Source organism: Penicillium soppii (assembly GCF_028829465.1).
Source record: "Penicillium soppii strain IBT 18220 chromosome Unknown utg000005l, whole genome shotgun sequence".
In the NCBI taxonomy this organism is placed as follows: domain Eukaryota; kingdom Fungi; phylum Ascomycota; class Eurotiomycetes; order Eurotiales; family Aspergillaceae; genus Penicillium; species Penicillium soppii.
In genome coordinates this window covers 3,655,950-3,679,815 of record NW_026643235.1, presented here as the reverse complement: position 1 = coordinate 3,679,815, position 23,866 = coordinate 3,655,950, and the positions used below count along the sequence as shown (strand labels likewise).

Here is a 23,866-nt window from a genome sequence, read left to right as displayed (position 1 = left end):
CTAGAGCTAGCCCATTCTGCAGCTAGTCCAATGAATGATAAGCACTGGATGGGTGGCTCTAAATTGCTTTTTTGGTGTGTGCAAAACGGTTAGCTGTCCGTGACTACGGCGTCCACCTAGGTCATTATATGGTTCAGATGTCACTCTGCACGGGGGATGGCGTTTTAAACCTCCAGACAGACAGAATGTCTCTTTGCAGACCATCGAATCTTAAGAATTCTAAAGATATCCAATTCTGCAGCTTTGCCACCACAAGCAGCGTGCTAGCTCGTGGGAAGGGATGGGAGCTTGGACGGTAATCCGAGACATGTATGTATGCAGCCCACCAGGAGGGTGTATAGAACAGAACCCAGATTCAGGACAGTCCAACCAATCAGAGAGAATGGCTGGTTCCCTCCACGCGTGGTGATAGGTGTCGGGTGATGGAAGTGGATGGGTGAAGGGTGAAGGTGGCCAGATTGGGTTTGACTCTCGAACACAAATGACAGAGCGTCACTGCTGTGATTAAAGACGCGTGCGAATCAGAAATGACCTCTCGCTCAACCCATGACACATCCCCGGTCGATCAACCGCGATTGCAACTGGGATCTTCGCCGTTTCTGGTAAGGTGATGGTACTAGGCAACACTGGCAACACTAGATGTTGTTCTCAAATGGTCTTGCTCAATTTAGTGTGATATGAGTAACTAGTCAGTATGTCTGTTTCTTTTGGTTTTTTATTTTTGGTTTTGTTTAAGGGCTGTGCCTTGGAAATGTGTGGTCACCAGGCGGTTGCGCGTGGAGATAACCTTATGGAGTGGAAGATGGTTTCACAGGTGCCTTGTACCTGGAAATATCGGAGCTTTTAAATGAAGTTGATCTCCCTCGATTTCAATCCTAAACCGTTGATTTTTTCTTCTTCGGATATTGAAGGGGAAATCCTCAGATTTTCGGATGAGAAAAGCCTTCATCTAGAAAGCGCAGACCCACTACAGCGGCACATCCGTCATTGCTGTAATTTGCACAAGGTACGTGGACGTTGATGCAATCCCTTTTTTGGGTTGTTTTTTTCTATGTGTGAGGAGACATTCTGTGAGATATTGGAAACCCTTGATATAATATTTCTCAACTCTGAATATGCGACTAGTTCTTTTTTCTGTCCTTCCTTTTTTCCCTTCTACCCTTTTCAAAGTGATTCCGCAATACCTGGTGGAGTCCCCCCGCAAGTTGCTTAATGCACACTAACGGGTGAAAAAAAACCACAGATGAGAAAACAGACCGATTCCCCTTTTTCATTTTCATTTTCTTCTTCGTCTTCTTCATCTTCCTCTTCACTCTATCCCTCATCACGCAGCAGTTCTTTTTCTCCAAGTAAGTAGCTAAATTCCTCGTTATCTGTGGTTTGTGTACAATTTTCCAAAATTATGAAGATTTTATGTGTCGGATGCCTTTCCCCCTCTTTCATCATTGGCCTAGTTCCCTCATTGGCCCTTGAACTATACAATTTGGCTAGTGACATACAGTGACATAATTAATGTCGGCTATCGCGATTGTCCTTTCATTCTCGAAACACGTGTGACATTCTGATTCCTATGCTGATCAAATTGTAGGCCCATCACCGGCTCGTGCAACATTCCAACCAAGAGACCATTTGGAGAGTCTGATCACCAAGCACGGCTACCCCACACCTGTCTCGCTATCGTCCCTGCGAGATCTGACAGCCACCTCGTCTACTTATACTCCTCCATCGCCTCGTCGGCGTCACTCGGATATACCGATCGACGCCTTTGACTCGCTTACATTATCATCATCCACTCGACCCATTCCAATTCCCAAAAGGCCCATTTACGAAGAAGACCTGCCAGTCACACCGCTGACCGGTCGGTTTGATCACCACACCTACTTCGACGATTGGGAACGCGCGTCTCAATCCGCCCAATCCCGCCTCCATCCAAGGCCATCCCACCGCCGGTACCAACCCCGATATCAATCCCGGTACTCAACAATGCGCTCCGATACATCACCCTACTGCTCCCCAGTCTCATCACCCATCATGTCTCCCCGCCGCTCCAACTCCCCACAGCCCTCCCGCCGCAGCACCCAACCCCAAGCAAAGTCCAAGCCCACCCAAAGCTTCCACCTAGGCAGCCTGCCCAGATTCCACCCCGCCGTCTACGGCTCAAACAACACCTCCCACTCAGCCGCTCAGCCCCCCTCCCCCCGTCAATCACGACAGCCCACCTACCGCGCCGCGGCCGGCTCACGCGACATGATGTGGCAATACCGCGAGCTGGTCGAGGGAACCCACGCCAGCCCCTCGGCGCCCCGGCTAGACCCTCTCGTCAGCCCTGGCGGCCCGGTCACGCCCCTCGCACTCGAGGCAGGTGATTACCTCGCGCATGGCTCGGTCAGCAATGCGTCCGAGCGCACGCCGCGGGATGTCTCCAAGCAGCACGCCGGCCCGTCGCCGGAATTGGTTGAGAAACTTATTGCGTATGAGGAAAAGGCCAGGCAAATAGCGCGCAAGTCTACCAAGGGCCGGTGATGCTTCTGTATTGCATTGTTTCTTTGCTGTTGCTCTATAGAGAAGTCGAATTATTTTGCACTTCTTTGTCATTGTCATTGTTTGCTTTTTGGTGTTTTGGGCATACAACAAGCTCGCCCTACGGAAGACTGCTGATGCATGGGCCGTTTATTCTTGTTTTCATCTTGCATCCACCTCCCCCCTTGATCAAACGTTCCTCGGCTTCGTCGACTATTGCGTTTGATCTTGCATCACGACATCATGTACCTACATTATATTATATACCCCACTCAATCCAGGTGTTCCTGCCACTTGGCATATTCGATGAAATCAAACTCAATGTACAGCTTGATCGATGCATATTCGTCTATACCATTGTAGACTGTGTGCAGCAATTTGTGACACCAGTTTTCTCAGGCTTTGATCTTTTTGTTAACTAAACATGCAATCTCAGCAAGATCCTGCACGGACACCAACCACGAAAGCATATCTGAATCCACCTCATCTGGCAAACCCCGCGTCGATCCTTACAAGGATCGGATCGAAAACAAATGACATGCAGAAAAGAAGCCTCCCTGGATCCATTACCCCAGTCCCAAAAAAGACCTAGTGGAAAGCCGTCTTCCCGCCTAAGGCACCAACTCCGGAGGAACACCAGCCCTCCCCGAGAAATCAGCGGGGCCAGGCCGATCATTAAAAACGAACTTCCCTCTCCAAACAATACCTCTTCAACCTCAATTCTTCAATTTTAACCTCCTAACTCCTCTCCAAACCCCCAATATCAAATCCCCCACGCAAACACACCACAAAGCACCTCCAAACCCTCCGCCATCCTTATCGTATCGGCTCCCGTCGCCACATCTGCGCACGACCCTTCCGCGCGTGACAGCCACCGCAAGGATAAGGGATTACGAACGCGGTCGCGTTAAGACGAGTATGTCATCGGCGCAGGCGCCCGTGTCGGTTAATATGACGAAGCAGGCGCAGCCGGAGATTGCGGAGAGCGCGCTTGCGCAGTCTGGGTCGTCCAAGTCGAACTATAAGGGTTTTGTGGCGGGTGTGTTTTCGGGTATTGCGAAGCTGAGTGGTGAGTTTAGTTTGCGGGTTGCTTTTTGCTTTTACTTTTGCTCTTGACATCTTGATTGTCGCTTGTTATTACCGTTTTGTGCTTGGGCCGTGCTAATACCCATCCAGTTGGACATCCGTATGTGGCATGCTCTGTTATGTTCCTTTCGCAGCCAGGCTAACGGCGCAGATTCGATACTATCAAAGTCCGCCTACAGACGAGTAAGGATGTGCAGTTCCGCGGGCCTATCGATTGTACGCTGCAGACATTACGGAATGAGGGATTACGCGGGTTCTATAAGGGTGCGACGCCACCGCTGGTCGGATGGATGGTGATGGATTCTGTGTGAGTGGGCCGGTCTGGTTCCTAGATATTGTGCATGCTTGGACTGAGCTGACTGGCGCTACGCAGCATGTTGGGATCTTTGACGCTGTACCGCCGACTTCTGCTCGAGAATGTTTTCTCGAAACCTAATATCCGTCCTTACATCCCCTTCTCGCGATACCAGCCTGATATCACGACTCTCCCGAGCGTTGGACACGGTATTGCGGGTATTATGGCCGGCACGACGGTTAGCTTTATTGCTGCTCCGGTTGAACATATCAAGGCTCGCCTGCAGGTCCAGTATGCGGCTGATAAAACGAAGCGCATGTACAGCGGGCCGATTGACTGCTTGCGCAAGATGGTAAGCAAGGGCGACATCCTGTAGACTGGCGTAACGGTTGCTAACTGGGACAGCTCCGCACCCACGGCATCAGCGGCGTATACCGCGGCCTCTGGGCTACGGTTTTCTTCCGGTCCTTTTTCTTCTTCTGGTGGAGCTCCTACGACGTTCTGACTCGCGTTTTTAAAGAGAAGACAACGATGTCAGCCCCAGCTATTAATTTCTGGGCTGGAGGTATCTCCGCTCAATGCTTCTGGCTTACTTCCTACCCATCAGACGTTGTTAAGCAGCGTCTTATGACGGACCCCATGGGCGGGGCTTTGAATGATGGCCAGAGACAGTTCCGCGGGTGGAAAGACGCTGCGGTCGCTGTTTGGCGCGAGCGTGGGTGGAGAGGGTACTGGCGGGGCTTTGTGCCCTGCTTCTTGAGAGCGTTCCCGGCGAATGCTATGGCTTTGGTTGTGTTCGAGGGTGTAATGCGCACTCTGCCTTAGCTTAATGTATATAAATGACTACATACACTGGATACTTCCAAGTTCTGCTGCAGCTATTCTGTGGCTCTAAAATTCAGTGAACGAATATACCAATTGTATTGTGAAAAGTCGGGTTCACACCAGTCCAGAGTCCAGGAATGTTCGCGGGTGGCTGCATTCGGCGATGCACACTCGGCCCACTTTAGGTATCCCGATAACACGGAGGAGCTTGTCACCTCCGATTGAACACTGATTGTAATTGGATGGTGCGATTGGGATGTCGAATCTCGACTTGAGAGGATCCACGATAGTGAAGTGACATGAATTTCTCTTTCCGGACAATGCAAAGATTAAAACCACTCAACTTCTTAACTCCCATCAACCACACTCACCATCCCTACCTCGACCTCTAGTGTGTTATAGGGGAGGAATATCGCGGCAAGGACCAATTCCTGTTCCTGTTCCGAATTCTTGGATGTACCTAGCTGCCTGAGGCATTCCCGCAATCCAACTGGGCATCAACCCTGTCTTACAATATAGCAACACGTCTCATCAACCAAACACCAACCGGCCATGGCCGTTGCACGCTCAATGCGCCGCACAAGCCCAATCAGCCTCTTGCTAGCGGCCCTACTAGCATTCGGCTTCATATGCTTCCTGCTATCACCGTCCACACCGTCCACACCCACCGCCATATCCTCCCAACAGCGCCAGGACAATGCCGCCGAACACCCTCTCTCCCCGCCCACAAAACCCTTCTTCAAATCCCAAGCCGTCCGCGCTGATGGCCACAAAGCTGCGCCCCCGGTCGTCCACTACAACCTCAACAGCCTATCTAGCACCGCCGACTCAATCGCAAACCGCGAGCGCGTCCTCATTCTTACCCCGCTAGCTCGCTTCTACACAGGCTACTGGGAGAACCTGGAGAAACTATCCTATCCCCACGAACTGATCTCTTTGGGCTTCATAGCGCCAAAAACAAGCGAGGGCAACGCCGCCGTCGCCGCACTCGAAAAAGCCATCTCGAAAACGCAGTCCGGCCCAATCGACAACCGCTTCGCAAGCATCAGCATCCTCAGGCAAGACTTCCTGCCGCCGCTCGCCTCCCAAGACGAAAAAGTGCGGCACAAGCTATCCGCCCAGAAAGAGCGCCGGGAGTCCATGAGCCGCGCGCGCAACAGCCTCGTCTTCACAACTCTAGGGCCAGGAACGTCATGGGTTCTCTGGCTGGACGGGGACATAATTGAGACGCCTTCGTCGCTAATCCAGGACCTGACGGCGTTCGATAAGCCAGTCGTGGTGCCGAACTGTTTCCAGCGGTTCTGGGACTCCAAGAAGCGGAAGTGGGACGTGAGGCCGTACGACTTTAACTCGTGGATCGATAGCAAGACGGCGCGCGATATGGCCGATGCTATGGGGCCTGAGGAGATTCTGCTCGAGGGGTATGCGGAGATGCCGACGTATCGGACGCTTATGGCTTATTTGCCGGATTTGAAGAACCTTGATCCGACGAAGATGGTTGCGCTTGATGGTGTTGGTGGGACGGCGCTGATGGTTAAGGCGGATGTGCATCGCGATGGGGCTATGTTTCCTGCTTTTCCATTTTTCCATTTGGTTGAGACCGAGGGCTTTGCGAAGATGGTGCGCAGGCTGGGGTATGAGGTTTTTGGAATCCCAGATTACTTCGTATGTATTGTATTGTCCATACTGGAAAGGCTGGAGATTGGATCTTGCTAACGTGCATCAGGTATACCACTATAACGAGTAGTAGTCTTGCCCTTTGATCTGCGTTCTCCTTTGCATTCTGCATCGACCTTTGCCATTCCGGAAGCTTTATTACCAACATATATCTTGGCGTCTTGTGTTCTTGTGGGGTTTATGTCATACGTTTGCACTATTTTTCCAAGTGTCAGAATTTGCCATTGCATTATTTTGTTATTACCAAGAACATGACTAGGTATTCATTGCAGGAGGCTAACTTGGGGGCGTTGCTGGATTGGTGATTCTTGTGCATTTATTTTGGTTTCTAATATGGCCGACGGCCATCTCGAATAAACTACTATTTATCCGTTCCAGCCCTGGAGATCAGAACTGAATCTTGGTAGATGCGGGGTTGTTCCAGGCGCAATTGTCTGTCGTCCGCATGGCTGGTCTGTTTTAATGAACTGAGACAAACGAGGTCTGTGCTTGCGTCGAGATCTATATATAAACAGCCAGTACAAGTCACTGGACTGTATCAGCTTATATAGTTTCGAAATTAGTGCCAAGAAATGCTGTAGATTGTTAGTTTGTTTCAATTATCAGAAAAGAGGCAATACTCACGCAAGCATAATTCCTGCGCCAAGAGCAACAGCCAAAAACTGCGTAATGGTCTTACGGATCTCAACACCCTTATCCTTGCCAGTCTCCAGCAACTCAGGAATAACTGCCACAGTACCAACATACAAGAAAGTGCCTGCTGTGAATGGCAGAAGCATATCGCCCCAAGTGAGGCTCGTTCCCATGATTCCGGCGGGCTCGGTGTCATCCAACATAGTTCCATTACCACCGAGCTCCTGAACCGCAATACCAATAAGAGTACCCAGGAACGCTCCAATGGCAGTAACAAACTGCGCACCCATGGCCTTGCGCTTCGAGAAGCCAGACTGAATAAGCAGAGCGAAGTCACCGACCTCATGGGGGATTTCATGGAAGAAGACCGCCACAGTAGTTGTCGCACCGATGGTAGGCGAGGCATAGAACGAAGAAGAAAGCGCAAGTCCATCGGTAATGTTATGCGTAAAGTCCGCAATGAGATTAAGGTAGCCGCCGAGCTTGACGCTGGGGTTAATTTCTTTCTCCGGGACAACAACAGACACAGACTCCTTGGCATCGGACTTGCGCTGCTTGAGCTCGCCAGATTTCTTGGTCTCGGCGCCGGAAGTGACGGCGGAAATTGACTCTGTGTGCGCATGGCCGTGGGAGTGGTCATGGCCGCCCTCGCCGCCTGTGGCGATGCGCAGGATCTTGTCCATTGCGACAAATGTGAAGAATCCGACCATGATGCCGAGGCCGAGGAGGAGGTTCTTGTTCGGCTCGACCATTACGAAGCTCACGCTGTCTGGGGAGTCTTCGCCGACGAAGATCTCCGGGAGGAGGTGGAAGAGGGTGTCACCTAGCAAGCCGCCGACGGCGAAGGCGACCATTACTGAGAGCGAGGATGGGTCGATGTTGGGTGGGCATAATGCGAGTAGGAAGTCTATAATCTGTAAGTGGGGTGGTTTTAAATGTAGACATTGAAATTGTGGCTTACTTGGAGGACCGGAAATGTACAATGTTGCCAGAAGAGCATTGATGGCGGGACTGCTGGGGAAGAGGACGGCGAAGATCTTCGCAGTAAAGCTGGTGGTTTCTGGCTGAGTGGCGCGCTTGTGCTCATTGAGAGACTCGACCAGGGGACAGCTCTGTGACATGTCAGTTTCCGTATACAATAGGTTTGTCGTATCGCATTATACCTGCAACTGTTCCTCGATCTGGCTCACGGAGAGCTGCCCGGGGCCAACATTAGCCGCAGCCAAAGCAGAGAAGAACAAGCATCCTGCAGCGAGTGCTAGACCTGTTCTACGCGAAGGAAAGAAGCGAGAAGCCATTGCTTATGAATTGGCCGAGGGAGATGTGTCAAATGACAGGGGATATATAGCCCCAGATGTACAAGCCGCTTTATCGCGGTCAGACCACTTGTTTATCGCGGGACCCTGAACAAACATGCCAAGACATGCAAACTCAGAAAAAAAGTTTCGATAACGCTTTGATTTTATTATCGCCGACAACAGAGACAAGCACTTTTTGACCTCTACACTCACTCCACATATACACAATGGGTAAAGTCCTGCAGAAGAAGAAGGCCCGTTCCGGTCGCTCCAAGGCTCGCGCTAAGGACAACCGCCTCAAGAGCGGCCACAAGAAGATCAATGTGCTGGGCAATCAAATCATCGCCGACAACTGGTATGCGCTTTTCCTCTCATGTAATAGACCAACGAACTAATAATCCTAGGGATCGCAACCTGACCTTGACTCAAAACTACCAGCGTCTGGGTTTAATGCACAAGCTGAATGCACCATCCGGCGGCCGCGAACGTCTCCCCGTTCATGATGAACAATACCCCGAGAACAAGAACTCCCTGCACATCCGCGGCAGCGCCAAAGCCGACGCAGCCAAGCTCGACCTCGGCACGACCCGCGTCGAGCGTGACCCGGAGACGGGCGCCATTTTGCGCGTCATCCACGAAAACGAAGACAACATCGAAGTTGCCGGCCGTCAACGCTCCCGCAAAAACCCCCTCAACGACCCTCTGAATGACATTGAAGGTGGCAACGGCGACAGCAATCTCCTCGCGGACTCAGTGATTGTGCAGCAGCTTGAGCGCCAGGCTGACCAGGAGGGAAAAGACCGTTCGGGCGAAGAAGCCCCGGTTCCAGAGCACGCGTGAGGCCGAGTGGGCGCAGCGCTTGATTGAAAAGCATGGCGATGATTTCACTGCCATGGCTCGTGATCGTAAGCTGAACCCTATGCAGCAGAGTGTGGGTGATCTGCGGAGGAGAATTAACAAGTGGAAGAAAAGCCAGGAGTAGGGCCTTGTTCATTTTCTTCTGAGCATTTGGTTGGGCGAGTCTGGCGTTTTTTTTTTTTTGCTTTCGAGGTTTTTCAAAAGTACTTATCTACGTGTGTGCTTATGCATATGACCCAAGTAGTAAATATTATATGGATGGCAAACAGCTGTCCGGAAGTCGTTATCTCATCTTTTTTTGTTCCTTTAGCCCTATTATGTTCGGCTGCTGAGTGTTGAGTAGGAAACGACTCCCGCCGGCGGAAGGCTGACTCGTTGCACTACTCGCACCCATCGTCGCCGTCTCCATTCTCCTACTCCGTGAGATGCGTTGCCTTCCTCCCAATCTCGGAGCTTAGGCGCTTCTTTCTCTTTCTTCTTCTTCCCCTTGGGAGTGGGTGACTCCGGCGGCAGGTCTCCGTAAGCCAATGGCATTTCATCATCTGAATCCTGCGAGCGATTCGAGGGTAAATCCCAAACCCAGCCGCCAACCTCCCCGACAATAGCGTTGCCTTCGGCGGTCACACCGGGGACCTCAAATCCAACGCTGGTGATCATGCGCTCCACCACCCATTCCCGGCAATCCAGGTCAAGTTCCCATTTCTTGCTCTTCCAGGTCCAGCCAGGCGGCGCTCGCACGTCCTCGAAGAATCGGCATCCACGAGGCCGGTCCCCCGCGATACGAGATGGTGAAAGTGGGTCGTACGGTGCGTGGCTGAAGAGGAAACTCTCCCAACCGGACTCAGAAGTTCCTGCAGCGCGATGCTGCACTTCAAAGATTTCGACTTCTCGCTCTTCTGGATATGTATCCAATGAGATATCTGCGAGCTTTTCCATCGCGGACATTGCTGCAGATGGGTCTGAAGGGACAGATGCAGCAAATCCGTGCACTTTTTCGTCATCTGAGTCCAAGTCCAGGGAATCCCCGGCCATGTCTTGCATCATAGCCGTAACGAATTGCCTCACAGTGGGGTGAATTGCTAAAATCGCTGCATTTCCTCCCAGAAGGAGGACAAGCCTTAAGGGTAGGAGATGTGCGCTGACGAACAGCACCACGATAGCTATAGTACAGACTAGAAACAGTGTTGACGAGAGCTTTTCGTTGGAGAAATTGGTCATTGGCGCAATGACGGAAATGGCGGCGTCGTGAGCGTCCGAAAAATCAGCCATAACGTTTTGCAGATCTCGCATGTTCCGAAGAAAGTCCTTGGAGGTCTCTGGTGCAGGCTTGATAGTCGTGGCCGGCGCCAGCGCTGGTCCATCATAAGAATAGTAAGGAGTAGTGCTAGAAGTGGAACTGTTGGGTGGTGGAGGGTGGCGGGTTACAAAGGCCGGCACCATGATAAAGAGCAAAAGTACCACCAAAGGGAGAACCAAAAGAAGATGAGGTTGCAAACAGATAAAAGAATAGACAAAAAGAAGGGAGATGGTGTGAGTTGGGGTGTCCCAGGTAAGTAGTCGCTCCACGCGGTCTTGGAATAGGAACACCACACCGATTCTATAGCAATTTTAGTTTCGGTTGATATGAGTTAGAGATGTTTCAGACACACCTTGCATTGAAGCGACGAAAGTTGTTTGCCATTACAGGTAAACTGAAAGCCGGTTTTATTGGAGAGGCAATAGCCTTGTCTCCAGATGAATCAGTTTCATCCTCATTGTCTGTTGGGATAACTTGTTGGAGTAGTCTATTTGGTCAGCAGATAGCCTCTTGATAAACGGAATCATGCAAAGCATACTTTGTGAATAGGCGGTCTTGTAGGGAGTTCTTGGACATAGAGGATGATCTCGAATGCGAACTATCAGGCGAACCAGGTCTGTTCTTTTTGGGAATCCTTGGCTCTTCGCCTAAGGCCTCTGTGAATCCATCCATGATGAATATTGAGGCATGCCACAATCTACAGGAGAGAAGAGGAAGAAGATGAAGAAGAGGAAGAACCAACGTCGGCTATATCCCACGAGACCACAAGCACATGCGATGCCGATCAGAGAAGCAAGAAGCTGACCTAATCTGTAATTTATATAGTGGTAATATTACCATACCATACATAATCCCATACATACAACTGTTTGCATATCAGGGGAAACGAGAGAAAAGATTTGATAGTTCCAACTGAGCATCTCTTTCTCTTGTTTTATTATTTATTTTGATTATCTTTCTTGTTGATGTTCAAGCTTCAATCTCATTTGAGATCTTTGTTTCTCTTGTGTTTATAAGCCCCCCTCCTCCAATTGCCCTCTTTTTTTATTAGTTACCGCCTTACACTTGCCCCAGCAACCCTCGCAGCTCCAAAATTATTATCAAAGAGACCCTGGCCTGCTCTTTCTCAACTCACTCACAATGGCCCGATAGTGCTTTCAAGAGTCGCGCGACGGTGCTCCAGTGTCTCTCATATTTTGTTCATTGAGACCTCGCACATCTCCTGAATGTAATTGAGATCGGTTATCTGGCACGGTCCAGTCCTCTCCTTTTTCCTCGACGAGTTTACGACGTTTTTGTTTCTCTCTCGCTAGGGGACTTTGGAAATCATAAACAATGCCGACAATACCACCGCAAACCCCAGGGAAGGGTCAAGTGCGGATTGAACACTCCAGAGCGTCCAATCTTTCTAACGACGATTCGGGATCGGGAGGTAAGTTGACATGCCCGGAAAGGTGCAGCAGCATATGCTAACTGTCTCCAACAGCAGAAGGTCCAGTCCGCCGGCGTCTACAAAAGTCTGCCTCGACCAACTTCCCCCCGAATACTAATACCAATTATGAATCACTCTCGAATGGGGTGGCCGGACCGCGCGCAGGTGGGATGAATAGGAGAAGACTTTCAATTCGGGATCAAAGGGTGCCCCAAGGCCCGCGACCGCAAGAGACGTCGCGATGGAAGTAAGTCTGAGACTGAATCTGCTTTATGTATCTATCGGGGCTAACTTTTTGTCCAGCAAACCCGGCCCGTACCTCCATTCTGGGAATTCATCCATTGATTCTATAATCGACTCATCGAAAAGCTTCAACCTCCGGTCTACGAGCATGGGAAACTTGGCTAAAGCCGATTCTAATCAGTCATCAGAGAACGTGGACTTTCTCGCGCCGATCAATTTTGACGACTTTCATAATAGCATCATGGCGGAACCCAGCTTGAACCACTTCCCTATGCCTGGGAATGGCGGCGAGAATCGCGAGACCGGCTTGAACAACCCTTGGGAAAAACACACTAATGATAAAAATGCGTCGGAACGTACGCGGGGTCCTCCTTCTGCTCGCCGAAAAAGTGAGGTGCAACGACCTAATGGCCAACCTCCTAACGCAGGGCTTACGGCGTCAACTGCCAACACCCGTGCGCGTCGCCAGAGTCTCGCCCAGCCATCTGCTGGAAATACTGCTTCAAGAGGTTCACGCAAGTCTGTTAGCTCTGGAGCATTTGCGCCTACGAATGCTTCGGCTCGACGCGCCAGTCTGAGTGTTCGTAAATTCAGCACCGACACCACACAGCCAGCCAACAATTCCCTCCGTCCCAGGACTCAGGATTCGGATGTGAAGGTTCCGTCCGCTATTCGAAATCTCAAGGCGAAATCGTTCCAGCCCAGCCCACGAGATCCTCCAGGTCCATTCTTGACTGCAGCGGGTGCTGTTGACCATACGCGATCATCCTCCACTAATGCTGTGCGAACCCCAGTGAAGAACCCTGCGGGTGCGGTTGCAACTCCCTCCTCTTCCTCGAAGCGGGCTTCTGTTATGCCACATCATGCGACTGGATTAGGTGCTCGAACTATAAGTCCCACTGATGCACGACGAATGAAGCGAATGTCAATTGCGCCCCCCGCGCCTCCGATGCCACACACCCCCCAACCCAGACAGAACCACTCCCCATCCGTCCTCTGTCCTCAACGCAATCTCCCTCTCAAATTCCGAGGAAAAGTGTCACACCCTCCTCAAATCGAACCACGCCTGACCCGAATCGCAAGTCGTACAGTTCAGGCTTATCTGTTTCATCGAGTACCAGCTACAATTCGGCACGTAATTCTGGAAGCTCTCTGCAAAACCGTCTTTCTCATAACTTTTCTTCGTCACGTCTTCCAACGCCCAAACCGCGCACAGAGCAAACGAACTCTAACGGAGAAGAGGTGCCGCCGGTCCCAGCGATTCCCAAAGCTTACGAGTCGCCCAAGGGTGAATTAGATGCGCCTGTTTTCCCTGCGCCCAGAAAATCGAGCATTCCTGTGGACATCGGCCTATTAAATATAAAAGAGTCCAGCTCCGACGCGCATACACCCACCTCCGGTACTGTCAACAGTCATGACCCTACAGAGTCCATTAATACACCCGAGGCACGAACGCGAACTTCCACTGTACTCGGTGGGCGAAAGGGTCTGCAGCCTTTGAAACTGCCCCCATTGAACTTGCTGCCTTTAGGCACTCCCATGGCGGCCAAGATCGATGCCCTCAAGGACAGAGACCAGGATCGCAACACTCACACCCCCTCCAACCAAGTCCTTTCAAAGACTCCCAGTACTCCTATGACAGCATCCAAAGCAAACTTCTGGTACCGCGATGATGATGACGAGAAAGTTCCCCTTACCCAAGCTCGAAGCAGCACTTCTCATTTTGCCGTCAGTACATCAACGGCCGCATTGCGGACTTCGAGCAGTACGAGTGCATTTGAGTCTTTCGAGACGCCAAACTCGACTCGCAACATTTCTCCTTATGCCTCATACACGCTGCCCAAGAATGGTGCCGAGTTGAATCATCTCCGCCACCAGGTCAGCGCTGACTATTCCAACCGAACACAGGCGCACAAGTTGAATGGACCTCGGCCACAAACACAAAGTGCCATTTTTACACCGGCCCCAGAACGTCTTAGTCAAATCTCGACACCGTCAGAGCCTGAGAGTGTTACCACATCAGGGTCTTCACTTCGTGACCGGCTCAAGGTGGCACGGCTGCGCAGTAACTCGAAGACACAAAAGGCTGAAACTGATACTGACCCAGCCAAATACAACAACATGCCACCGCCTAAACTCCCAGCGTCAGCCACATGGAATAATCTATCTTCGGTCAACTCCACCAGCCCCAGTCTCAAGCCGTCTTATCTCAACCCTCGCCGGCAATCGTCTGTCTCAAGCGCAACGAATCCGACAGCTCGCAAGCCAAGTGTCAGTAGCGAGAGAAGTCTGACGTTGGAGCAAACTCGATCTAATGATTCGGGTGAGAGTGACCGTTCTAAGCGTGCACACAGCTCGTACATCTCTCCTGTTCAGAAGATGATCAATAATGCTAGATCTAGCACCGCGGCTGGGGCTACTCCGCGGTCCGCCGATAACACTGTTGATCAAGATGTCGTTATTGCAGACGAAGAGATGAAACGACTTGGGTCTAAACGGAAAGACTTCCAGAAGGCAGCCAGCGTACTAGATGACTTGCGCCGCAAGGCTGGACCCAAGGACCGTGTCAGTCCCGCCCAGGCCCTGAAGATGGCAACTCTGAATATCTTTGAACGTGGCGAGATTATCGATTATCGTGACATTTTCTTCTGCGGTACGCAAACTGCTAAGAAACATGTTGGCGATCTCCACTCTGGTGCGGCGAACTTCGGATACGATGATGACCGTGGTGATTACAACATTGTCATGGGTGATCATCTGGCCTACCGATATGAAGTTGTTGATGTTTTGGGCAAGGGCAGTTTCGGACAGGTCGTTAGATGCGTCGATCACAAAACGGGCGCTTTGGTTGCTATCAAAATCATTCGCAACAAAAAAAGATTCCACCAACAAGCTTTGATTGAAGTCAATCTTCTCCAAAAGCTGAAGGAATGGGATCCCCACGGAAAGCACAGCGTGGTCAATTTCACCCAGAGTTTCTACTTCCGAGGCCATCTTTGTATTTCGACCGAGCTGCTTGGCATGAACCTTTATGAGTTCATTAAGGCTCATGAGTTCCGAGGCTTCTCATTAAAGCTGATTCGTGTTTTCACAAAGCAGATGCTGAGCAGTTTGGTGTTGCTTCATGCAAAGAAAGTCATTCACTGCGACTTGAAGCCTGAAAATATTCTTCTTGTTCATCCATTGAACTCTGAAATCCGTGTCATCGACTTCGGTTCAAGTTGCTTTGAGAATGAAAAGGTATACACCTACATCCAGAGTCGCTTCTACCGCTCGCCGGAGGTCATTCTCGGAATGTCATATGGGATGCCGATCGACATGTGGAGTTTAGGATGCATTCTGGCTGAGCTGTTTACTGGATACCCCATCTTCCCTGGTGAAAATGAGCAAGAACAGCTTGCCTGCATCATGGAAGTATTCGGTCCTCCGGAAAAGCACCTGATCGAGAAAAGCTCACGCAAGAAGTTATTCTTCGATTCCCTTGGCAAACCACGCTTGACTGTTTCGTCCAAGGGTCGCCGTCGCCGCCCAAGCTCCAAAGAACTCCGACAAGCTTTGAAGTGTGACGATGAAGCTTTCTTGGATTTCATCTCTCGCTGCCTTCGCTGGGATCCAGCTCGTCGAATTTCGCCTCACGATGCGTTGAAACACGAGTTCCTTACTGGCATCAAGGCCCCTCGGCCCAGGATATACTCATCTAATTCGCCATCCAAGCGCGGTGCCACGTCTACATCTCGTCCTCTTCCGGATCCTCCGGGCACAACGCTCAAGAGCGGGTTCTCCCGCACTCGCGATGTCTCTGGCACTTCCCCCGTCAAAGGTGGGAAGCGCCACTCGACCGTCAATGGTCCCCCGTCCAGCCCCGGCAAGCGAGGGTCAAGCAATATCACCGCCCACGGGTCCGCACTTCCTCGCGTTTCCGCTCGGAGCATCAGCGGAAAGCCAGACCTCGCAACTGCGGCGGCTGCGACAAGCCTGGTGAGTTAGGCCGGCCAAATCAGGGTCACAGAACCAGATGCTGACCAGCTGACAGAGGAAATGATTTTTTTCCATGTCTTCCCAATGCCCTGTAATATTAACTCTGTTGTATTTCCTGGTTTTCCTTTTTTTTTCAACTTTTGCTCGCTTCCTAAACTTGCATCGGGTCGGTTTTCATGTCAGCATTTTGTACCTTGAGATGCATGATTCATGTTATACCCCCCTTCTTTGTGATTACATTTGCATTGTACGACTTCGTGAAAGTCCCATCGCTTATACCTTATCTTTGCTGATGCATTTCCCTTCGCTTTTTTCTTATACTTGATGACTCCCCATACAGGGCTATTCCCCTGTGATTGTACATTGTTATCTCTATGCATTTCTACCAAGAGTTCACGATGTATCGCCAGCGCTTATGTGTAGAGTGATTTGACGTGTCTTGTGGCTTCCATACTGAATTAATGACTATCCAATGAATTTGCAAATAAGATGTGAAAACAAGAATATTTATCTACAAAACAAAAAATAGTAACAGAGAAGTAGATACAGGTAATTATATGCAGTTATACAATTTTGTAGTCGAGTAAAAGGATTACAACACATGGACTCGACGCGAGGCATGCGCATTCGGGCTACTTGGCCTCATCGTCTTATCTTTATTTACTTACTACTCCACTCTTCTCCAACAACCACTTGTTCTGCAATTGGCCCTACATTTATGGGTAATTGATCGCAATGAATGGCTTTGAAAAGAAGAGCCTGGACGAAGATGCCTTCGGCGACAATAAAGCTCTAGCGGGCCTGAAGACCTTCGATGCTTTCCGTGAGTACACATAAAATTGATCACCTCCAAAGCCACCATCGCTCGCTCACAAGCTAACAAAAGATCCTCCACAGCGAAAACAAAAGCCTCCTACACAACTCCAACCCGCAGCGGAGGTCAATGGACCGTCCTCATCCTCCTAATCTGCACCGTCTTCAGCTGGTCCGAACTAAAAACATGGTGGCGCGGCACAGAGAACTACCACTTCAGCGTTGAAAAGGGTGTCTCGCACGAGCTACAGCTAAACCTCGACATAGTAGTCGACATGCCCTGCGAAGCCCTCCGCATCAACATCCAAGATGCAGCCGGCGACCGCATCCTCGCCGGCGAGCTGCTAACCCGCGAAGACACAAGCTGGATGCTCTGGATGCAGAAGCGCAACTACGACACCTACGCCGGCCACGAATACCAGACCCTGTCCCACGAAGAAGCAGACCGACTCTCGGAGCAGGAGGCCGACTCGCACGTCAGCCATGTCCTGGGGGAAGTGCGCCATAATCCGCGCCGCAAGTTCCCCAAGGGCCCGCGCATGCGCCGCGGCGATGTCCCAGACGCATGTCGCATTTACGGCAGTCTCGAGGGTAACAAGGTCCAGGGTGATTTCCACATCACCGCGCGTGGCCATGGGTACCGTGAGAACTCGCCGCATCTCGATCACGGCTGTATGCTTCCCCCCCTCTTTCTCTTTTGATCTTCCTCTTGGCGTTTTGATATTCCAGTGCTAATCACCGAATCCAGCCTTCAACTTCTCGCACATGATCACAGAACTTTCATTCGGCCCTCACTACCCCAATCTCTTGAACCCGCTCGATAAGACCATCGCCGAGAGTGACGCCCACTACTACAAGTTCCAGTACTTCCTCTCCGTCGTGCCGACCCTGTACAGTCGCGGCAAGGGTGCGCTGGAAGCGTACACGCGCTCGCCTGAGAAGGCCGCACGGTACGGGCGCAACACTGTGTTCACGAACCAGTATGCGGCGACAAGCCAGTCCGGGCCGATTCCCGAGTCGCCGATGCTTGTGCCGGGGATCTTCTTCAAGTATAACATTGAGCCGATCCTGTTGCTGGTCAGCGAGGAGAGAGCGGGCTTTTTGTCGCTGTTGATTCGTGTGATCAATACCGTTTCCGGTGTGCTTGTCACTGGTGGTTGGCTTTATCAGATTACGTCTTGGGCTGGGGACGTCTGGGGCCGGAGGAAGAACCGTTCGTCTGAAGGATATTTGACCGGAAAGGCTTCTTCGGATTAAATTAGCATTCGATTGTTTTGGTTTTACTTTGCATTCACATTTAGTCTGGTTTATGTTGGATATCCTACAATTGCATTGGGAGTTTGCATAAGTTGATTTGGTCCGTTTCAGACCTGGTATATAATAAACGTGTATGTCGCTCGTATGGGAATGTACCTCATAAAGAGACAAACTAGACTTCGAAAATCTCGCCCATGCCAACGCCAGCACCCTCCGCGCCAGCACGACTATCCACCAGGTCCAGGCGCCAGCCGTTCCAGTCGCGAAGCTTGCTCTTGATATCACGCATCCAGGCAACACGCTTTCGACCCTCCTCTTCGGCCTGCGCTAGTGCGAACGCGCTCTCATCAAATTCGTCATCAAGATTCTCCTCAGAAACGAGCTCAAGACTTCCCCTAGTACCAGGCGGATGGGGCGGGTTAGACGACGAAGCACGAGCACGGTTCCCACCAGCCCCCGTAAAGGCAGCGAAGCCACTAGACAGAACCGTCGAGAAAGACGAGTGCTGCTGCTGTTGGCCCATGCTGCGACGGCGGGCATGTTCAGGCCGTCCGCCAACAAGATCGACGTCATCGAATGCGTTGGCTGCATCGCCGGAGGCAGGGCTTGGCCCATCATCTGGATAGTATTCCATTTCCTGGCGCTTTTCTTGCCAGACGCCACGGCGCAAATCGAAGACCTCGCCTTCCAGCTCGCGGATGCGGCGCTCGAGACGCTGGCGTTCCTCGTCTTCAAGTTCATCTAAGGCGTCATCGTCGGCGCCGCCACCTGCTTGGCGGGTGCGGATGCGATCGCTTTCTTCGCGTAGGCGGAGGTTCTCGTTTTCTATGCTGGCGATCTTTTTGCGCATGACGGCGATGTCTTTCTCGGATTTCTCGCTCTCGCGGAGTCGTGTCTGGTGTCGGGCTTCGGTTTCTTTGTGGAGCTTGCCTATGGCTTGTAGCTTGTTTTCCAGTACCTCGATCTTCTTCTCTGACTCGACCTTTTCGTTCTTGTGGTCCTCGATCTCGCGCTGAAGAGACCTTATCAAGGTTTCTGTGGATGTCTTGTCGACACCTTCCTTGACTGCTTTCTCGGATGCCCGTGTCAATGCCTGCTTTGTGTCTGCCAGTTCGCGTTGTGACCGTTCTAGTTCCGACTGGCTCTTCGAGGCTTTCTCTTCCAGTGCTGCGACCTGTGCTTCGTGCGCAACGTTAGAGGACGTCTGAGAAGTGACCTGAGCGCGCAGGTTCGAGATCTCTAGTTCCATTGATTCAATAGTGGCCGATTTAGACTCGAGCTGGCGGACCAGGTCGACTGGTGGTGACTCTGTAGCACTTGTGTTCCGATGTGAGCGCGTTTGCAGTTGTGAGTTTTGTCGCTGGAGAGAAGCAATTTCGTCCTTCTTTTATATCAGTTAGCAAACTTACATGCCCTCAGAAACCAAAGATACATACCAATGACTCAATACTTGCGACCTGCTCTTCGGCCTTCTTCAACTGCTCCTTCAGCTCCGCACCGTCAACACTCGCCTCGCGCAAATCTTCCACCTGCTCCTCCGTCTTGCGCCAGCGCGTCGTCGCATCCGACAAATCCTTCTCCAAGCGCTTGTTTTCTTTTTCTAGTTCTTCAATCTTCGCGGACTGTTTGCGGAACACTTCGTGAACTGAGTCTCCATCCCCAGTCAGGGGCGGTAATGATTGTGCGGGGGACTTGAGCGTAGAGGATGGAGAGGGGGAGACACTGCCTTGCGAAACTGATGTTTTGCGAAAGGAGGATGAGCGCATCTTAGATTGGATCGATAGAGATGGCTGTCGGCCATGGTTGGCGCGGGGTGTATCGAGCTTCGGTAATGGCTCAGCGTCCGGGCCAGGAGATGTGGGCGCTGGGGGCATCGGTTCGAGCGGAGACTCGACCAGTGTATCGTTAGTCTGCTCCATTTGCGGCTCCTCTGCTCCCTTGGGCTGCTCGGTTCCTGCGGGCTCGGATTCAACGACTAGTTCATCCTGCTTGTCTGCCTCCGCGGGGGCGTCTGCCGGTGGTGTTTCTGGGGCGGGAGCATCTTCGGTGGGTTCAGCCTCTGTGGATGGCTCTACTGATGACTCTGTTGGTTCGGGCTCCTTGGGTGCGTCTGTTTCAGTGGTGGAGGCCTTCTTGGCCTTCTTCTTTTTCTGGAGCTGAGCCACCTGCAAAAACAATGGGCGTTAGAACCAAAGGATGACCAAACAACGCAATCACTTAGATATATACCCTTTTCTTGGCTGCTGCCAGCTTCTCAGCTTTAACGCGCTCCTCTTCTTCGGTCATAATGAGTTGTCTTAAATATGAAATGAACAAGATGAAGCGGAAGGGAGAGAATGGACAGCTTTCCCCAATGCACGGACCACGTGTCCGATCTATACGTCAGTGAGGACATGTATACAGCGACAAATTAGATATACATATGCAGTCAATATGCTATATTATTGCTTGAATATAGGTGAGTATAGGCTAAGTTGGTGCTGATATTTTGAGAAAACATTGGTATACTCCCGATTGGTTATAAATTCATTCTCTCCATGAAGCTGGATTCATTCTATGTCATAGTAAACATTGATACTAAAATAGTATATCAAGTCTATTTAGGTATCAGGAAAAATAATTCAATATCATATTCAAAGAAGTGAAGGACGAGTAATATAGCACGTACATGTACCTAGGTAGTTACCAGTATGTACATTCATGCAATGCATCATATGTGGGTGTAATTATGCGCTCACCGAGTTATCTCACTTGAAATATATTCCGACACAATCTTGCCTCAACATCAACCACCTCGAACCACAGATTTATATCGCCATCAACACTTAGTGACATACGAGACAATGGCAGAATTTCCCCCACCCAGTCTCCAGCCCCTCCTTCAGGAGATCTCTGACCTTCTCAAAGCTCGGAATGAAACCGTTTCTGTTGCCGAGACGGTATGTACAAAATTCCATCTATATTCCATCTATGATCATCTATGATCATCTACCTAGTCAAACCAAGACAAAAATATTTTAACATCTTGCTATTAGGCTGCAGGTGGCCTCATCTCCGCCTCTCTCCTATCTACCCCGGGTGCATCATCCATATACAAAGGCGGACTCACTGTCTACACCCTAGAATCCCGCCTCGCATTTGCGGGCTGGACACAGGAAAACATTAAAGACTACAAAGGTCCCACAACAGAGATCGTCGCCAATATGGCTGAGCATACCCGGCTCACCCTAGGCTCGACCTATGCGGTCAGTGAGAGCGGCACCGCTGGGCCGACAGGCGGGACGACGAGAAATCGGATACCGTAAGTAAAACCTCTCAGTGAAATTTCCATATATCTAAACTCCTGCAGTGGTTACGTAGCTATGGCTGTATCGACTGCGCAGGGACAGGTCAAGCGCGAGTTTGACACGGAAAGTAATAATCGGGCTGAGAATATGGTTGCCTTCGCAAGGGAATCGTTGAAGCTGCTGATAGATGTTATACTATCCCGCGCTGAGAGCCCATCTCTTTGAGCTCGAATTAGGTCTTTTTGCTTGAGCGTCCGTCCAAAGATTTTGTCCGGCTCGTTGGCGGTCCCAGCAGAATCATCAGCTCCTTTCACTGGGCCTTCTGACTCTACGATAATTTCAGGGGATGTACTGCAATACAAGACTCAACTCCAGTGCCTTATTTATTTTTAGCCTAGTAGCCAACTATCCCGGCTAATTGAGTACTGATATCTCGATAATTCTGTGGCGAAGACAGATCATTGGCCACTAGACATAGATTTCCCTACCAAAGCCAGGTTAGTTACAATGATAATCTCATGCTTCACATTAGAACATAGTCTTTCCAGATATGTCTAGCTAGCAATCTATCTCAAGGTGACCTGCGACGTGGGCAGTCTGAGCAGATCCATTCACCACAGCTAGGGCAAGATTGGTAGTGATTTATGTAGAACCACCCCGAGTAGCAGATGCACTAGAGACATAAGCACAGAATAGTGGAACAAGCATCAAGATTTCTTCATGTACGCATTGCCAGAATAGATTCACAGGCACTGGGAGCTGGTTTGTGGAGAGGACCATATTGTTCGAGTCCTCAAAACAACTCTCCAGGGCTCCTTGCGTGAGGCTCACTTCATTTGTACCTTTTTGGCTTATCCTTACAGTCCCTGAACCATGATCTTGCAATGATGCACTTCACTGTGTCATAATAATCCCGTGTGCTTGGCACAACTCTCCGAATGGAACCAATGCCGAAGGATATTCACGACGTGGGGCTCAGAAATCTCAGGAAACCAACCAAGCCGGTTTATGGTGGGCTGATGAGTTGAATGCCTAGCTACAGTTGTAATGCCCTTATAGCTTTGGTCGTTCATACCTAATTTGGGACTCACTTCCCATACGACATTTGTGCCCCCTGTACTGCTGAAGCATTTGTGTATTCTGAGCCCCTCACCAACAAGGTGTTTTGCCCTGTAGGGTTCAAGGGATGTACAGCCCCACCGACTTACATACATTGTAGTTGGATCTGAGATGCTCAAACCTTCTATATCGTGATGTGTACAGAGCCCTGACTCAATTCGATTCCCGTCAATCATCTTGGAATATAAAGACCACCTATTCCCTCCGCTTGAAAATGAATCTCACCACAGATATTGAACTCTGCCACTACCCAGGGTTCCTCTGCCAGGTGGGATACTACCACCGAAACATTACTTCAGTCCAAGGCCATACACCATCAGGGCCCCGCCCTCTGAATATACTTCCCAATTTCCAACATCCTAAAAGAGCAGTGACATGCAACTCACTCAAGAAAAACCAGCCTGCCACCTTGGAGTAAAAGACTAAGAATAAGCCATCTATCATCGAATTAAAGACTAGCATTGACGGCTTATTTTTCATTCTAGGGACTGCCACAGCTCTTTTCAATGCCATTAGACGACTGCAAGTACCGCGGAATGTTCTCCGCTACGAATTCGTTGATGCGCCATGTCAAAACGCAGCATGTTACTCTACGCCCCTTCAACTGCCCTAGGTGTGATAAGCCCTTCAATCAAATAGTTAAAATGAGAAGCATGTGGGAAGGATTCATCGAGAGCGCATCTAAGTGTCAGTCTAGAGGTGTTGAACTTCGAATTCTCAACCTAGTTGTCGAGCGTTATTCAATACAAAATGGATTGTCTTCTACATTTGAATAAAGCGCTGCTTCTAGATCTGAGCGAAACTTGAATCAAATCCGCCACCAATTTTGATATCTCACAGACTCATGATAAATATCAAAATAGACAGATCAGCAAGAATTTTCAAAGACCCTAATGAATAAGTTCATAGTCAGAAATCAAGTTCTTTTGTCTCATATTTTTTTTAAAACATATTCCGACATCTAAAATTATATCCTGGATCTATAAGCTGGGCATGAATCATCACATTTCATGATTACAGGGTTTATTGACTACTCGTCACAAACAAGTCCTACTCACCGCGAAGAAGGTTGTTCTTTGCATAAGATCTACCTTCTTCATACCGTTCCAGGTGATAGGAGCATATTCTAGACTTTATATTGATAACCTATTGGCCTGTTTGTAAGATGACGGTTTGACATTCTGTCACACCTCTATCTTTGCAGGTTTTATAGTTCTGTGTAACGTGGGAGAATTCATTCTGCTATCC

General features: G+C 50.3%; 10 protein-coding genes across 10 annotated transcripts; 7 read left to right on the top strand and 3 right to left on the bottom strand.

The window, feature by feature from the left end:
- Positions 1 to 639: 639 nt before the first annotated feature.
- On the top strand, positions 640 to 2,523 carry N7529_006847 (uncharacterized protein; the record flags this gene model as incomplete). The annotated part of the gene is made up of 2 exons (XM_057242374.1): positions 640 to 670; positions 1,625 to 2,523. 2 exons carry the CDS (start codon positions 640 to 642, stop codon positions 2,521 to 2,523), a joined length of 930 nt encoding a protein of 309 aa, XP_057097733.1.
- Positions 2,524 to 3,438: 915 nt separating this feature from the next.
- N7529_006846 (uncharacterized protein) lies at positions 3,439 to 4,726 on the top strand (the record flags this gene model as incomplete). Its single annotated transcript, XM_057242373.1, has 5 exons — positions 3,439 to 3,589; positions 3,697 to 3,706; positions 3,758 to 3,913; positions 3,980 to 4,253; positions 4,307 to 4,726. The coding sequence occupies 5 exons, from the start codon at positions 3,439 to 3,441 to the stop codon at positions 4,724 to 4,726; spliced, it is 1,011 nt and encodes a 336-aa protein (XP_057097732.1).
- Positions 4,727 to 5,278: 552 nt separating this feature from the next.
- On the top strand, positions 5,279 to 6,473 carry N7529_006845 (mannosyltransferase complex subunit MNN9; the record flags this gene model as incomplete). The annotated part of the gene is made up of 2 exons (XM_057242372.1): positions 5,279 to 6,391; positions 6,453 to 6,473. 2 exons carry the CDS (start codon positions 5,279 to 5,281, stop codon positions 6,471 to 6,473), a joined length of 1,134 nt encoding a protein of 377 aa, XP_057097731.1.
- Positions 6,474 to 6,764: 291 nt separating this feature from the next.
- On the bottom strand, positions 6,765 to 8,334 carry N7529_006844 (Zn(2+) transporter YKE4; the record flags this gene model as incomplete). Its single annotated transcript, XM_057242371.1, has 4 exons — positions 6,765 to 6,852; positions 7,028 to 7,943; positions 7,998 to 8,148; positions 8,200 to 8,334. 4 exons carry the CDS (start codon positions 8,332 to 8,334, stop codon positions 6,765 to 6,767), a joined length of 1,290 nt encoding a protein of 429 aa, XP_057097730.1.
- A 227-nt stretch (positions 8,335 to 8,561) lies between these two features.
- N7529_006843 (nucleolar protein 16) lies at positions 8,562 to 9,174 on the top strand (the record flags this gene model as incomplete). Its single annotated transcript, XM_057242370.1, has 2 exons — positions 8,562 to 8,689; positions 8,739 to 9,174. 2 exons carry the CDS (start codon positions 8,562 to 8,564, stop codon positions 9,172 to 9,174), a joined length of 564 nt encoding a protein of 187 aa, XP_057097729.1.
- Positions 9,175 to 9,507: 333 nt separating this feature from the next.
- N7529_006842 (PEX28-32 family peroxisomal membrane protein) lies at positions 9,508 to 11,161 on the bottom strand (the record flags this gene model as incomplete). Its single annotated transcript, XM_057242369.1, has 3 exons — positions 9,508 to 10,789; positions 10,842 to 10,976; positions 11,028 to 11,161. The coding sequence occupies 3 exons, from the start codon at positions 11,159 to 11,161 to the stop codon at positions 9,508 to 9,510; spliced, it is 1,551 nt and encodes a 516-aa protein (XP_057097728.1).
- Positions 11,162 to 11,824: 663 nt separating this feature from the next.
- N7529_006841 (putative protein kinase) lies at positions 11,825 to 16,151 on the top strand (the record flags this gene model as incomplete). The annotated part of the gene is made up of 4 exons (XM_057242368.1): positions 11,825 to 11,921; positions 11,976 to 12,168; positions 12,225 to 13,042; positions 13,084 to 16,151. The coding sequence occupies 4 exons, from the start codon at positions 11,825 to 11,827 to the stop codon at positions 16,149 to 16,151; spliced, it is 4,176 nt and encodes a 1,391-aa protein (XP_057097727.1).
- Positions 16,152 to 16,877: 726 nt separating this feature from the next.
- N7529_006840 (endoplasmic reticulum-Golgi intermediate compartment family protein) lies at positions 16,878 to 18,212 on the top strand (the record flags this gene model as incomplete). The annotated part of the gene is made up of 3 exons (XM_057242367.1): positions 16,878 to 16,965; positions 17,040 to 17,627; positions 17,704 to 18,212. 3 exons carry the CDS (start codon positions 16,878 to 16,880, stop codon positions 18,210 to 18,212), a joined length of 1,185 nt encoding a protein of 394 aa, XP_057097726.1.
- A 172-nt stretch (positions 18,213 to 18,384) lies between these two features.
- On the bottom strand, positions 18,385 to 20,498 carry N7529_006839 (uncharacterized protein; the record flags this gene model as incomplete). The annotated part of the gene is made up of 3 exons (XM_057242366.1): positions 18,385 to 19,596; positions 19,649 to 20,377; positions 20,442 to 20,498. The coding sequence occupies 3 exons, from the start codon at positions 20,496 to 20,498 to the stop codon at positions 18,385 to 18,387; spliced, it is 1,998 nt and encodes a 665-aa protein (XP_057097725.1).
- Positions 20,499 to 21,055: 557 nt separating this feature from the next.
- Positions 21,056 to 21,724, top strand: N7529_006838 (CinA family protein; the record flags this gene model as incomplete). Its single annotated transcript, XM_057242365.1, has 3 exons — positions 21,056 to 21,151; positions 21,248 to 21,513; positions 21,562 to 21,724. 3 exons carry the CDS (start codon positions 21,056 to 21,058, stop codon positions 21,722 to 21,724), a joined length of 525 nt encoding a protein of 174 aa, XP_057097724.1.
- Positions 21,725 to 23,866: the final 2,142 nt, after the last annotated feature.